This window comes from Curcuma longa, chromosome 8 (assembly GCF_044706935.1).
Source record: "Curcuma longa cultivar G26 ecotype Majalengka, Jawa Barat chromosome 8, ITB_CL_G26_1.1, whole genome shotgun sequence".
Classification (NCBI taxonomy): domain Eukaryota; kingdom Viridiplantae; phylum Streptophyta; class Magnoliopsida; order Zingiberales; family Zingiberaceae; genus Curcuma; species Curcuma longa.
The window spans coordinates 592,448-606,677 of record NC_133868.1 but is presented as its reverse complement, the minus strand read 5'-3'; the positions used below and the strand labels follow the sequence as shown (position 1 = coordinate 606,677).

At 35.6% G+C, this 14,230-nt stretch overlaps 1 protein-coding gene across 2 annotated transcripts in view; it reads right to left on the bottom strand.

Moving 5' to 3' along the window:
• The window catches only part of LOC141833300 (UNC93-like protein 3), a 63,837-nt gene that overhangs the window by 23,099 nt on the left and 26,508 nt on the right, over window positions 1–14,230 (bottom strand). For both annotated transcript variants that reach the window (XM_074720704.1, XM_074720705.1), the window contains exons 6-9: window positions 9,122–9,357; window positions 8,940–9,030; window positions 7,109–7,221; window positions 6,885–7,008 (exon numbers count right to left, since the gene is read on the bottom strand). In XM_074720704.1, coding sequence (XP_074576805.1) covers window positions 6,885–7,008; window positions 7,109–7,221; window positions 8,940–9,030; window positions 9,122–9,357 — 564 coding nt within the window. The remainder of the gene's footprint in view (window positions 1–6,884; window positions 7,009–7,108; window positions 7,222–8,939; window positions 9,031–9,121; window positions 9,358–14,230) is intronic.

The window sequence follows — 14,230 nt, the reverse complement described above, 5'->3', positions numbered from 1 at the left end:
GGCAGCACCCCCGAAGCAAAATTATTTTTTAGACTCGTTGAATGAGTCGCTGCCCATACTGTTCATCATGATGAACCCAAGACCACCCGATCGGTACCATCCGATCTGCACCATCAGATTGGTACCATCCGATCTGATCAGTCCGATCTGCACCATCAGATTGATGCCATCAGATCTGATCAGTCCGATTGGCTCCACCTTTGCGACACTAGTAGATCATCTCATGATCAACATGCAGATCATAATAAACACGTTCTAAGTTATATCATATAAAACTAAAACGAGTGTGCTTTCGCAAGTGGCTCTGATACCACTGTAGGGATATTTATGCGTCATCAAAACAATTTTAATCGCATATACGCAGCGGAAAACAGGATCCCTCCAGAAGATCCATGCGAAAAACATACTCGTTTAACGATTCTACCTACTAGAATCGAGGTTACCTTTGATGCGAGCCCTTCGCAATCCCGACAGCAACTCTTGCCTTCAAAGGTTCACGGATCTCAGCACGATCAGTGTGTTCGCGCCTCCACGGTATCCACACGAACACTGAGATGGAGAAGAACCAAACTGTGGTGCTAGCCACAAGATAGGGTTCGGCCAAGGTGGTAGAAGAGAAGAAGAAGAGGGAGAGCAAGAGCATCCAACAACCCCTTCATCAAGAGCCTCTCACCCCTTTTTATATCCCACCATGGGATATGAAGGATGAAGGGTTTTTTGGCTTTTAGTGATCTAAGGAATTAATATTTTATTAACTCCCATGCATCTCATGCATGAAGATCTTTCTCTTCTTTTAATGAAGATCATGCATCTCATGCATGATAATCTTTCTCTTCTTTTAAGGAAGATCATGCATCTCATGCATGATAATCCTTTTTTTTTATAAATTCGAATTGGCTTGTGTGACTTGAGTCCAACTCGAGTCTCACACAATCTGAGTTGACTTGAGTCCAACTCGAGTCCAACTCAATCCGAATTGACACTAAGGGCTAATTCTAACATAATAAGCTTCCTCTATTGAAGCATACCAAACTATTTAGCTTCATTTTTAATTTCTGGCCTAAATTTACTAATAAATCAATATCATCTCCATCAAAGTTTTTCCTTAATACCATAATGTCTATGTAAATTAAAATTTTAATTGTATTCTACCAAATTTGAAGAGGAGATTTGGAGTAATGGTAAAGTTATTGTCATCTGACCTAGAGGTCACGGATTTGAGTCTCGGAAACAACCTCTTGCAAAGCAGGATAAGATTACATATAATAAACCATTCCTAAGGACTTTACATTGATGGGAGCTTCGTGCACCAGACTGTCCTTTTTTTTATTCTACCAAATTTTGGAATGATTGTTTTAGATTTATAAGTTTGTAATTGAATTTTTATAGGTAAAGTGTTTAGGAAAATTTCTTTAACTTTACTTCGTATTTTCTTTAAGTTTATTTTGTATTTTAAACCACAAAAAGAATGTCCAAATCAATTAAAGTTAGCTTGAAAACCTTGTCAAAATTTCTTAGCCACTCAATTAGTGTGTGTGTATTTGAAATGAGTGTTCAATATGATCAAAACAAACTTTTGTTTTAACAAACCAATCAAGAAATGAATTAGGATTTAATCATCAATTAAACTAGAGGCATTTGCCTTAACAATGTGTAGTCCTACATCAATTATTATTTTAAGAAAGTGATATACTTTTTCTTTAAATATAAACATAAGGTAATTTATTGTGGACAAGAGTTCATCTTGTTCATGGAATTATGTGTATATGACAATAGCCCAATTTAGTTCCTATGAATCTAAGCTCGTCTTCCATATGAATGTAGTTGGTATAAAACTCAATCTTAAAATCTTCAACTACCATGTATTTTGTGATTCGTTGTATTTTCTCTCATTATGTTAATCTAAGCATACTAACATCATGTGTATGAAATACATAAGAAAAGTTTCCATATGATGTATTTATTCTAGAAACAAAAATGTGATTAATAATGGTTTAAGCTTAACAAAAGACTAGCTATATGATTTTTTCATTCTAAATTATGACGGTTAAATAATTAGAAGAAGGTTTTCTTAATGAATGAGAATAGGAACATAAGAAAAACTAATTAAATGTAAAAAAAATTAAATTGACCAACTAAATAAACATGGCAATTTTAGGATGATAGATTGCAATTTATGGAATTATGTGAACCAAGTTCCACTATTGAAATTGGACTTGATCAATCGTTTAAAGAGTTTGTCTCTTTTGTAATCTTACCTTGAAGAGAAACTAAATCTATTTCTTTGTGAATAGAAGACAACCTTCTCTTCCACATAAATAGAAGGAAAGGGACAAAGAATCCTCCTTCCTCAATTGATCAAATAAAGGGAGGTTGCCACCTACCAAAACCTGGTCGGACAAGAAACTGCAAGTTTGTAGCTAATTGATAACCAACAGTAAAGGGGAACGGTGATGAATAAAAATAGAGGCAAATAGAGGACCGGGGGGGGAGGTACAAGTGGGATGGGATGGATGGTATTGGTTGGCATCAGGGGTTCATCGCATCTTGCAACAGTGGATCAAGAATTATGATGGTGGAGTAAAGAGGCACAAATGAGGGCAAGGTATGGTTTCAACAAATAACTACATGGGTTGTATGATTTTTGGCATCTAGTTGATGGCGAAGAGGTAATTGAAAAGGTGGAATGAATCACAAAGATGTCGATTGTTTATCTCGTGCATAAGGGCAGTGGATGTAGAAGTCATCGATACATTCAACAGTTGCATGCAACAGAGCAAGAGACGAAACAACAAATTCTTATAAAAGTTCAATGAGTAAAAGTAGAAGAGATAGTGAAGGTCAAGTTATAAGTTTCTTTCTTAGAAGAATCAACATATTCTCCTTGCCTCGTCATGGGAGGTGTGGATCTACCATGGAGAAGTTTTCGGCATGGGTGACATAAGAAGCACTTGGGCAATGGGAGAGTGGCATTGCTAAGTGTTGATCTAGCAAAAGGTGTGGGTATATTCAAAAGGTCTGTGCTCTAGAAGATAAACAATGACACAAGAGGAATATAGCTGGGAGAATGTGCTAGTTTATGCACTATTCTTGAGTTCCCTCACATGTTACTCTCACGTAAGACTATTGGTGGAGACTTCAGTGGTAGGTTTGTCTCATCGGTGGCCATGAATGAGGCAATGATAGGTGACAGTAAGGTTCAAAATCTTGAATCATGCTAGGGATTCAATTTTTGACTGGAATGATACTATTTCAATATTATGTCGACGTTTTGATACAGGGTAGCGATGATTGATTGGAGGTTGAAGGAAGAAGCAGACCAAGCAAAGGAAAAAGATATTGTCAGTGTTGAATAATATTGAGTTTCGGTAATTTACCGGAACAATACATTTTGACTGTTTCACCTGACATGATATAAAATTTCAAACCATTGATAGCAAGAGGGTGATCAATCAAAATGTTGAATTAAGGGTTGGCACAAATGATAAAAGATGGTTGTTTGAAAAATTAGAAAGACTAGGATTAGTAAAAGATAATAGTGGATGAAATAAGTTGAACTGAATAAGAAATTCAACTCTAATGTCACCTAATATAACACTAAGAACCATCTCACATATAGTACTTAAAATTGAAGGAAAAAAAATTATTTAATGAAACAATGAATTATACGAGGGATCCAAACCTCATTTATAAACAAAAATAAATATCAATTTAATAAAATAGGTCTATTTACTATAAGAAATATGCTCAACTTTTTTAAAAATTTACTAGACTAGTAAAATATTAAACCTAAAATTTAAAACAAGTCCTAAAATTGACCTGAATTTTCAAATGGCATTGTATATAGAAGTAGAAAGTACAATCTACTAAGGATCTCAAGCTGTTTCACTCGATATCAGCGAAATTTTTCGTTCCGCCAACCAACCGGCACCAATGTTCACGCTCGGGATACTGTCCGGAGGCGTCGCCCAGGTCTGGCGATGCCTCCAAAGGCGTCGCGTGGGTCGTGCATGCCTCGGTCGCAATCACAGAATTCGAATTTTTTTTAAAACTTAGGTTTTAATAATCACATAGGTTAATAATTTTAATCAACTCCAAGCTATAGTTAGGATAATTTAAATAGACTTAATTAAAGTCTAATAAAATTATCCTATTATTTTTTTAAAAAAATATTTTATTTTTAAATATTTAGATTAAATTTTTATTTTTAGTTAATATATTTTATATTTTAAAAATACCGAAACTATACTAGCATGACACGATACGGTACCAAAATTGTATCGCTCCGGTCCGAGATCGAAACCTCGGCATGACTCAATCTTTTAAACCTTGCCATCTACCGATTTGCACTCATAATTTCCTCTTTACAACCTAAACCAGCAAGTCATACTAAGGTACCTCAACTCTAACGCTATATTCATTTAAGTGGAATTTGATAGCTATCGTACAATGTTCACACCATTAGGTTCATAAAAAGCAAGAAATGCAAATAATTTCATGAGTTATATGATCACATCATAACATCAGGAGAAAGGGAGAAAGCATACTATTCAAGTGTTACCCTCGCCTATAATTTGAGAGATATTTTATCCACTCCAGGAATTTGTTCTAAAACTAGCATTGTAACCATATGCATAGAAGATAAATGGGCTAGAATTGACCCCAAAACCAATTCATACGCAAGCATTCCATTAGCCATATGGTTTGCTTGTCAACTAGCCCTTTGCATCATCCAGGAATAAAATCTTGAGTTGTGTTAGTTGGCATGGCCAGAATTTGTCATTCTACTTCCGTATTGAGATGTTGCAACATCGACACCAACATGACTCCTCTCGGTCCATCTTCCACACAATCTTTCGATCTCCTTGGCATTAGAGTGTTAACCTTTAAGACCCTACAAAACATGGGCAAATGTCATGGCTTCTCTAACATTGGCGATGCCAACAACCTCCATATAAACTTCTTCATTTGTCACTTCCTCTAACGACTCCACCTCCACCTCTACCATGTACTCCTCTTCCTCCACCTCCTCGAAGTGACTGACAACCAACTGAAGCCTCATCCACCGCCATGTCCCTCCACACTTTTCTATTGCTTGTTTTCTGTTCTACTTCCTAGCCTATTATTTTACCCCCACAAACATTCCCAAAGCATCAAAATCTTGATATTTTTTGGTCAGATATATGTGAGTTTATCTGGATTCTTTGGTCAATTTCTTGCAAGTTAGAATAGTTTAGTATATTGAGTGAACATCACAAATCTTTAAAGGACATTAAAGTGATGATTTCAAGAATAGTGCTTGGTCAAGCTTGGATTGAAATGGTATCATGAATCATGACCATACAACAACATAAGGTAAGGTATTCCTTTGAAATGGAAAAAAATGAAATTCTGTAAGCTTCACAAAGTGTGATTTTGTTTCTAGTTCTGTTATCTTCTCTCTTGGGCATAGTTTGAGAAACATGAATTATCAAACAACCAAACATGAAGCACAGCATTTGAATTAAAGATTTGCATTCCCTTGAATTTTCAGGAAGAGGAAGGCATTCTTTTGTCTATAACTGACAGATAACTAGTATGTAGAATGAAGATTACTGAGTAATTATAAGGAACATAAAAAAAATACTAATATAATTCTAAATAAATCACTCAAACAAGAACATAGCCAAGAGGATATTTAATGCAGTGGATAACTACTGATCCCGTTGATTCGAACATGAATACCGAGAACAATAAAACTGATATAACAGATAATTATTGATTCCGTTGATTCGCGCACGAATATCGAAAATAATCTTCTAAAACATATTGATTCAATAAAATGTCAGGCGATAGACACCAAACTCGATGTTTAAGAAGAAACGGCACAGCCGTAAATTCTTATTAATCAAAAAATAAAACCCTAAAGCAATGTTTAAATAGATTCAAGACTCTAACATTGCAAAGATAAAAATACCCTAAAAATCATAATTCGACAAAAATAATAAAAAAAGTCTATTTAAACACATGTTTAATTATTTTAGGATTTTTAATTTTTGATCAATAAGAATTTACGGTCATGTCGTTTCTTCCCAAATAAAAAAATAAATAATAATAATAATAAAGCTAAAATTGCTCTTCTATTCTCGTATCATTCTCCCCATGGTGGAGAAAATTCGCCGTCGAATTGTTGATCATATCATCATCAAAGTGTTGTCGATGCATTGTCTTCTCGGTGTGATGCAGTGGAAAGCTATTGAATCCATTGATTCACGTACAAATATCGAAAAAATCTTCTACAACCTATGGATTCAGCAGAATACCAGAAAATAGGAAAGCAAAACTCGTAGTTTCCGAAAAAGAAGATAGCGGCTGACTCCACAAGATCAACCTCCTCTGATACCAACTGATGCAGTAGATAACTATTGATCTCGTTGATTCAAACATGAATATCGAGAATAATAAAAACTGATATAGCGAATAATTATTGATTCCATTGATTCGCGCATAAATACCAGAAACAATCTTCTAAAACCTGTTGATTCGATAGAATATCAGGAAATAGGCAACCAAATTCGACATTTGGGAAGAAACAATGTGACTGTAAATTTTTATTGATCAAAACTAAAAACCCTAAAACAACTAACATGTGTTTAAATAGACTCAAGACTCTTAACATTGCAATGACAAAAATACCTTCAAAATCCTAACTCGACAAAAACAATAAAAAGACTAATATTGTTGTTCTATTCCCGCATCATTATCTAAGTGACCATTAAGAAAGAAATCTAATGTCAACAACGAGATGCTTAGAATAAAATGTTTTCTAGTTGTCAATATAAAATAATATAGAAAAACAAATATATTTTGGCATGCCAAACATAAGCTAAGAGAACATATAATACCTTCTCGTGTTTATAGAGTATACCAAGTAATGCACTTAGCTGTGTGTTAAACACTCCATTTCCAATGCCCCAAAAAATAGACATTAAAAGTGGATATATGTAGCCAACCACTCCACTTGTTAAACTGTTATAAGCAAAAAAGTATCAATATTCAGACATCCATAACACAATATCTAGCAACAATTAGATACACAAAAATGACCTAATTAGTACAGAAAATAAACCTGTATCCCAAAAGAAGCCACAGGATGACAATGATATGAAGAGAAGCTCCTCCATACACAAGCAAAGTGATAGAATAGAAACCAGATGTAAGTTTCCCAGCGGCAAGTGAACACTAAAAAAAATCCAAATAAAAAAACTAAGAGAACATTTGGTTTTATGCGAAATAACAAATGTATTACACATACATAATGTTTCAAAGTTGTAAAAACATTTGTTACACTAGACATTTATTTTCTTCACCTAACCACTAGTGGAGTAGACCTACAATAAAGGTTGCACAATGTTTCTTGTAAAAGTTGCACAAGGTTGCTGCTTTGCCTGAACATATATTTCTACATCACAAATAAAGAGATCTATTTTCTATAGCCAAAACTCGTACCACATTTAGATAAAATCAATATATTCATAAGATGTTTGTGCAGTGCCTTCATGTGCTATGTAGGCATCATTTACATGGTCTTTGGCCTCCCACAAGGGCATCTTGGTGAGCAAGGAATATCCCATTAGATCTTTGTGCCTATGATGTGGATATTTCTATTATATCTGACTAGTCAAAAAACCCCTATAGAAACAGTGGAAGAGGGCACTGAGGAGACTTTCAAGAAATTCAATATGTATTCCAAAAGTTAATCGATCCATTAACCACATAAAAGAAACTACATCACATGGGATCCTAAGTTCAATTTGGACACACTAGATAGAAAAGGAGATAATAAAAACAGGCAAAAATAGAAAGAGGAGAGAGAGTAGAGGGGATAAGACAAAGTACCAATAAGTATGACAATTTAGCACATAGATGATCGTCATAACACAATGTTAGATGTTTTGTCTAGGCAGTATTCCCAATTACCCATTAACAAAATGATACATCACTTCTAGGCGAACAACTGATCAGATTGCTAGATTGTAAGGAAATATGTACAAAATTTCAAGATAGAAAAGATAAGAATGTTAACATCGATGAGTACAGTTATTAGAAAAAAAAATAAAGAATTACTACTATCCATGGTTTATTGTGTAGATCAAGAATTATCAGCAAGGTCAGAACATATTCTCCGTCCAGACTTAACCTGATACTGTATTGGCAGCATGGTCTTGTAGTTGTGCTACTGGACATGGAGAGGTATCATCATGTGGTACTGAATAAGTATCTTGTCTCAACCAGCATAATAGATGGAACAGAGCAAATCTCAAAGGAGAGCAAAAGAGAAAGTATACATAATCAAGATCTACAAGCTGATAATACAAAAGTTGAAGGTGAGGACTTGGTGAATCTTTGATTAAAGGGAGGTGGTGGCTCCACTTCTTGCAAGGGGAGGGTGGCAATTACTGCAGTGTTGACAAGCAATGTAGTTTTCCAGAATTGACCCAAATTCTAGAGAGTTTTGTAGGTAGTGGGATCAATTCTAGAAAAACTACATGGCTTTAGGCCTCAAAGAATGCTTTTTTTCTCCAACTTGAGGGTAGGTGCAAAGACAAATTCTACAGAATTGTGCATCTTATAGGTGATGAAAGGAATCATCAATTGGTGGCTAGAGAAAGTCATAATGTAGTAGTTAGTCCCAACGTGCCAACTAAATCATATCAACTACATTAGTCATATATCTTTATTGAGGTCTCTGTCTTTCTTGGCATCTGTGCAAGTTTATATCATTAACAATATTATAGATATTTTCGATCACTTTTAATTACATTAACCAAAATTTTCTTTCATCTCCCTTCATCCTCACACCTGTAACTTAAATTGACAAAACTTAATAGAATTTACTGATAATAAATTGATTCCCCATAAATTTAAAGAAGATTATGCCTTAAAAACCAAGCACTTACTATGGCATCAGCGGCCCCATAGATAGCCATAGCGCCACCAACACCAGAGATGCCTAATGCTGGTGTCACAACTTTGTTTGTAAATTCAGCACTGAAAAAAGTACAAATAAGTTCAGTACTAGTAGCTTGGACAATAGATTATATTGTGTTTGACAATAATAAAAGGGCAGTGTACTAATTACCACACAAATGCTTGTTGTAAGCCAGAATAAACAATAAGAGGAATGATCAGAAGCATTTGTTTGTCAAGTAGAGGAGAAACAACATATTTCAAGACAGATCCAAAGGATGAATATGGTGCAGGATTGCTTTCTTTATCATTTCTTTTTGACAGGAAGCACATTAGTGCAATGCCTATTACTGTGCAACATAGGAAGATAGTGAATAATAAGTTTTTACGACTGAGATTGTCTCCTTCCTGCACCAAAAATAACCAAAAGTGAATATACCCAAAACCAACAACTAATGTCCAATTAAGGAAGAGGTGAAAGTATCAATTGTATAACATTTTCAGATTAATAATTTTTGCACACAAAAACTGCTAAGACTGACAACAAAGTACTTATAAAAGAAAAACAAAAAGCATTTCCAATGAGATACATTCGTTTAAATATCAAATCCATCTAGCGCAACTTATTCACAAAGTGGATTGCCACCGTATGAATATAATCCATTATGATTTGTTGATTATGTAAGATCGAGTTGGAGCGCTAGAAGAGGGGGGTGAATAGCACTTTATCGCTTTTTCACTCTTTGAACAATTCGTGAGTAAAACGAAAGTATGCGAAAACAGAAAGTGCGATGGAAAGAATAAATAGGAACACTTTTGTTTTTACTTGGTTCACAGTCACAGGCTGCTATTCTAAGGCCCACGATCCGTGATAATTTCCAATGGACAATTCACTATAGAAACTCCCCTCTCACAAGAAGGAATTTGTCACTTTATAAAATATGTTAGGATCGATAAACTTATATCGTCCTAATCTTTTAACTACAAAAAGCAACAAAGTTACCAACTGAGATGATTAGGCTTGTAGTTGTCGATGCAGTTCCTCGGTATTACGACGGCGTATTGGATCGGCTGTTTGCGTGCAGAAAGTCGTCATAAAAGCGTATTAAGTTGATGTTAGGGTTTCCCTTCGCAGCTGCTTATAAAGCCTGATCCGAGCGCCTGGAAGTCCTTTCGGACGCCTCCACGTCATCCCGTCGATCCACTTTCGACACTGATTCGGCATCTTCCGGGCGCTTGTATTCCTTCCGAGCGCCTGAATGCTGACATGGAGGTTGTCGAATCAACGTTGACTCCGCAACGCCTTATCCAGATCCGGGCACTTGGAGGCTGAGATATCCCGATCACTGGTAATCTGCCACCTCATCAGCCTCGCTGGCCCATTCGGCTGATGTCCGATCTCCTGGATCCCTTCTGGGCATCTAGACTGTCTGGTCACCTGGATCCAGATAAGGACGCCAGGAACACAAAGTTTCAGCCCCCTCCTTTCCTACATTACAAGTTAGTCCAGAAACAAAATAACAGGAAGGAAAATAGTTTTTGCAAACTGTTTGATCTTGACTTTAGGTTTCCAGTGAAATCCTAAATCAAACCGATGCCTACTGTTTCCCTTACCGGGAACGCATTTTCACTCATTCCACTCGAGAGAAGTTACCTTTTGCCAACCAAATCCTCCAGACCCATTGGACTTTTGCTCAGCTTTGATCCCCGCCTACTGTTTCCCTTACCGAGAATGCATCTTCACTCATTCCACTCGAGAGAAGTTACCATTTGCCAACCATCCTCCAGACCCATTGGACTTTTGCTCAGCTTTGATCCTCGGCCCCCAGGTCTTTCACTACTAGACGTCCGGTCCTCCAAACCTGCCTAGACTTTCTGCCTGGTGCTCTGATCTGCCAAGTCTTCCTGCCTAGTCCTCCAGACCAGGACTTCCTTGCCCAGTCCTCCAAACCAAGTCTTCTTTATCCAATCCTCCAGACCAGGTATTCCTTGCCCAGTCCTCCAAACCAGATCTTCCTTGTCTAATCCTCCATATCAGGACTTCTTTTGCCTAGCCACAACTAGGACTTTCCTGTGCTACCTACACATTTAATTCATCTGATTAGTCCACTTCTCAAACTTAACTTGAACCCTTTATTATTATCAAAACTCAAGTTTAATCATCTGGTGCTCCCAGCACTAACAATCTCTCCCTTTTTTATTATAGCAACGTAGGTTCCAAATTAAATAAAACATTTGCTTTAACAGAATGTCATCACAGTCAATAACAAGAATTTAAAAATTAAAATTCTGACTCCCCCTTGACACAGAATTCTCTCTCTGAAGTTAAGGTCTACTTAGAAAAATATTTTTAAAGAAAAAATTTTTCTTTCTCCCCCTGAACTTGTCATGGTTTTTTCTTTTTTTTGTTGATTAGGTAAAACACCATCCAAGTCATGTTTAACCTTTTGAAAAATATTTTGCAAACATCGAAATAATTTTGAACTCAATTTTAAAAATTTTCAGTAAAAAAAACATTTTGAAAAAATTCTAAGGTAATATTTAGAAAAAAATTTCAATGCAATTTCCAAGTCATTTTCCAAGTCTTTCCAAGTTAATTTTGGAATTTTGACTATATTTTTTAGGACCATATTTTTTAATTTAACTTGACCATACTCTCTCCCATTGACGTAATCAAAAAAATTATTAAAAATTTAAGGGTGTTTTCTAAAAAAGTTTGAAACCATAAAATTTCAATTACACAAAAAATTGGGTTCGAGTCCAAGCATGTCATATATATAATACATAAAAATACTTAGACAGAAAAAAAATTCATCATTTAAGCACATGTCTAACTTACTGGTATTGACTGATTATCAGAAGATAGCAGTTTGACCAAGTTAGTCAAGTTTAAGTGTATTATTCCAGCTAGCCTTCACTAAGCAGAAACACTTAACTTGATCCATGTTTTTTGTTTTTAGCCTAAGTTTTGGTTTGATGCACGAACATATGCATCGGAAACCCAAACTTTTATTATATGCATCTCACATCATTTTAGGTTTCACAATACACAAGCAAGTTATCTACTGTGCTTTGTGAAATGCAGTAATCTAAGTCTATAGATGCATAATCTCTACTAGGAGTGCTTAGGCTAAGTCCAATTTTTACTTTTAATTTTGAAATCAAAAATTTAAAATTAATTTTTTTCAAAGACAAGTATAATTTTGAAAATATTTTGAAAACTAGGTAATAGTAGATTTGAAAATCATAAGTTTTGAAAAAATTATTTAGAAAAAAAAATTAATTTTGAAAAAATTTTCCTTAGCCTACCAAACGCATTTCTAATTACATGAAAAAACAACTGCAATCAACATAAGATAAGGCAGGTTAGGTTAATGCACTAAATAGTAAATTAGTTTAAGTTAACACTGAATAAGCAAAGTCAAAATACAGCAACAACTAGGACTAATGGGGTCTACTGGAGTAGTGGATAAGGGTGGCCCATACCCCAAGATCTGAGCATATCCATCATCTCAGTGTGTTTAGCCCTACTCCGCTCCTTCTGACTCTCAAACTGACTAGCCACAGTCTGTTGTTAGGTGGCAACTGACTCGTGCAAACTGATGGCTTACTCATGCAGACTAGTGACTAACTCATGCAGACTGGTGATCGACTCCTCGAGTCTGATCACTTTCTGCTCTAGAGTGATAGGAGATGAAGGTGGAGGTGGAGGGATTTGTAGGAGGTCAGCTAGGTCGATGTCGTCATTCTCGTCCTAGGCTGTCGGTTATAGTTGAGGTTGGTTCTCTCGTTTTCAAGACAATCTCATCTTCATCTATATGGACCCCAGCTAAAGAAAAATTCCTAATTCCTAACATGTCAAACTCACTAGCTGGTTTGACTTCACCTGAAGTGATGTCAAACCTAAGAGATGCTAGAAGTGAGGTCAAAATGTAGCAGTAGAGTATATGTACCCTCCGGCTAGTGATGACACTAGATGAAAAGATGATGGCATGGAACATATGTAAACTAATATCTATATCTAGCCTATGATATAGTACATATAAAATAAATGTATGAAATGGTCGCATCATCGCGATATCCCGGTGGTCAAGGGCAGAATGCAAGTCACTAAAACTCTGTACAAAACATAGTCCTGTACTCTGAGTCTGACTAATGGAAACTGAGTCACTGTAGGGACCCTCTCCTCTCCCAAAAATATGAATGTATGATGTCTAATGTGGTATATGAGTAGGGATCACCAAAAGATCCATCCATAAGAGGATAACAGGTAAATAGACATGATGAATATCTAAGTCCTAAGTGCTCTCTAATCATAGTGGGAGATAGGATGAATCTCTCCCTACAACTCGAGTGGAGTAAGTCAGATTATCGATCTGAACTAAGTTATTGTACAGCTCGGCACACAAACCTGTGTTAACCGGGCTAGTACAATATACTAGCCTTTCTAAGCCGTAATACTCTACGACTTCCATGGAAGGTATGCATGAACATATGAAAAATATCCTATATAAATATCAAGAATGCAGAAGTACAAATGTCAATGATGCAAATCTAATCTTATGCTCCTCATAAAAGAATCTAGGATCTGTACTACGGGTACTAGAAGTCCCAGCCTCCGTGGTCATACTCTTAATCCTAATGCATAAATTAAGATTTTAACTCAGACAAAATAATCTAATTCACTTTAGGATCATTCAGGGACTTATCTAGGCGTATTGGGTCGAAAAATAAAGAATTGACGATCTAAAAACCTTGACGGTGGTGGGGGAAAAAGGTTTTTAGAGGTTGGAAGTAGGTTTTGGGCCACTTGGAAACCTAGGTCTCAAGCGCCTATATAGATGTGATCCAGGTGCCTAGATTCTAATCGGGACGCCTAGATTTCGTGCAGTGGGGGGCACCTGGATTCTAAAAATCGGGACGCCAACATGAAACTGTAGACGGTGTTCGGGAAGAGATTCAGGATGCCTAGATTTATATCTGGGCGCTCGGATTAAGTTAGGTCAGGATTCATTGGAATTGAATTTTAAATTAAATTAGTCAAGTTTAATTAAAGTTAAGTTTAATAATTAAGTTTAAAAATTAGTTAAGTTAAATTAATTGAGTTAAGTTTAAAATTTAATTAAGTTTAAAAATTAGTTAAGTTAAATTAATTGAGTTAAGTTTAAAAATTAATTAAGTTAAAAATTAAGTTAAGTTTTAACGTGTCTAATTCCATCTCATCCATTTCTAGTTTATCAAACAGTTAATCCTATAGATTATGTAAGATGGTTTTCAATTT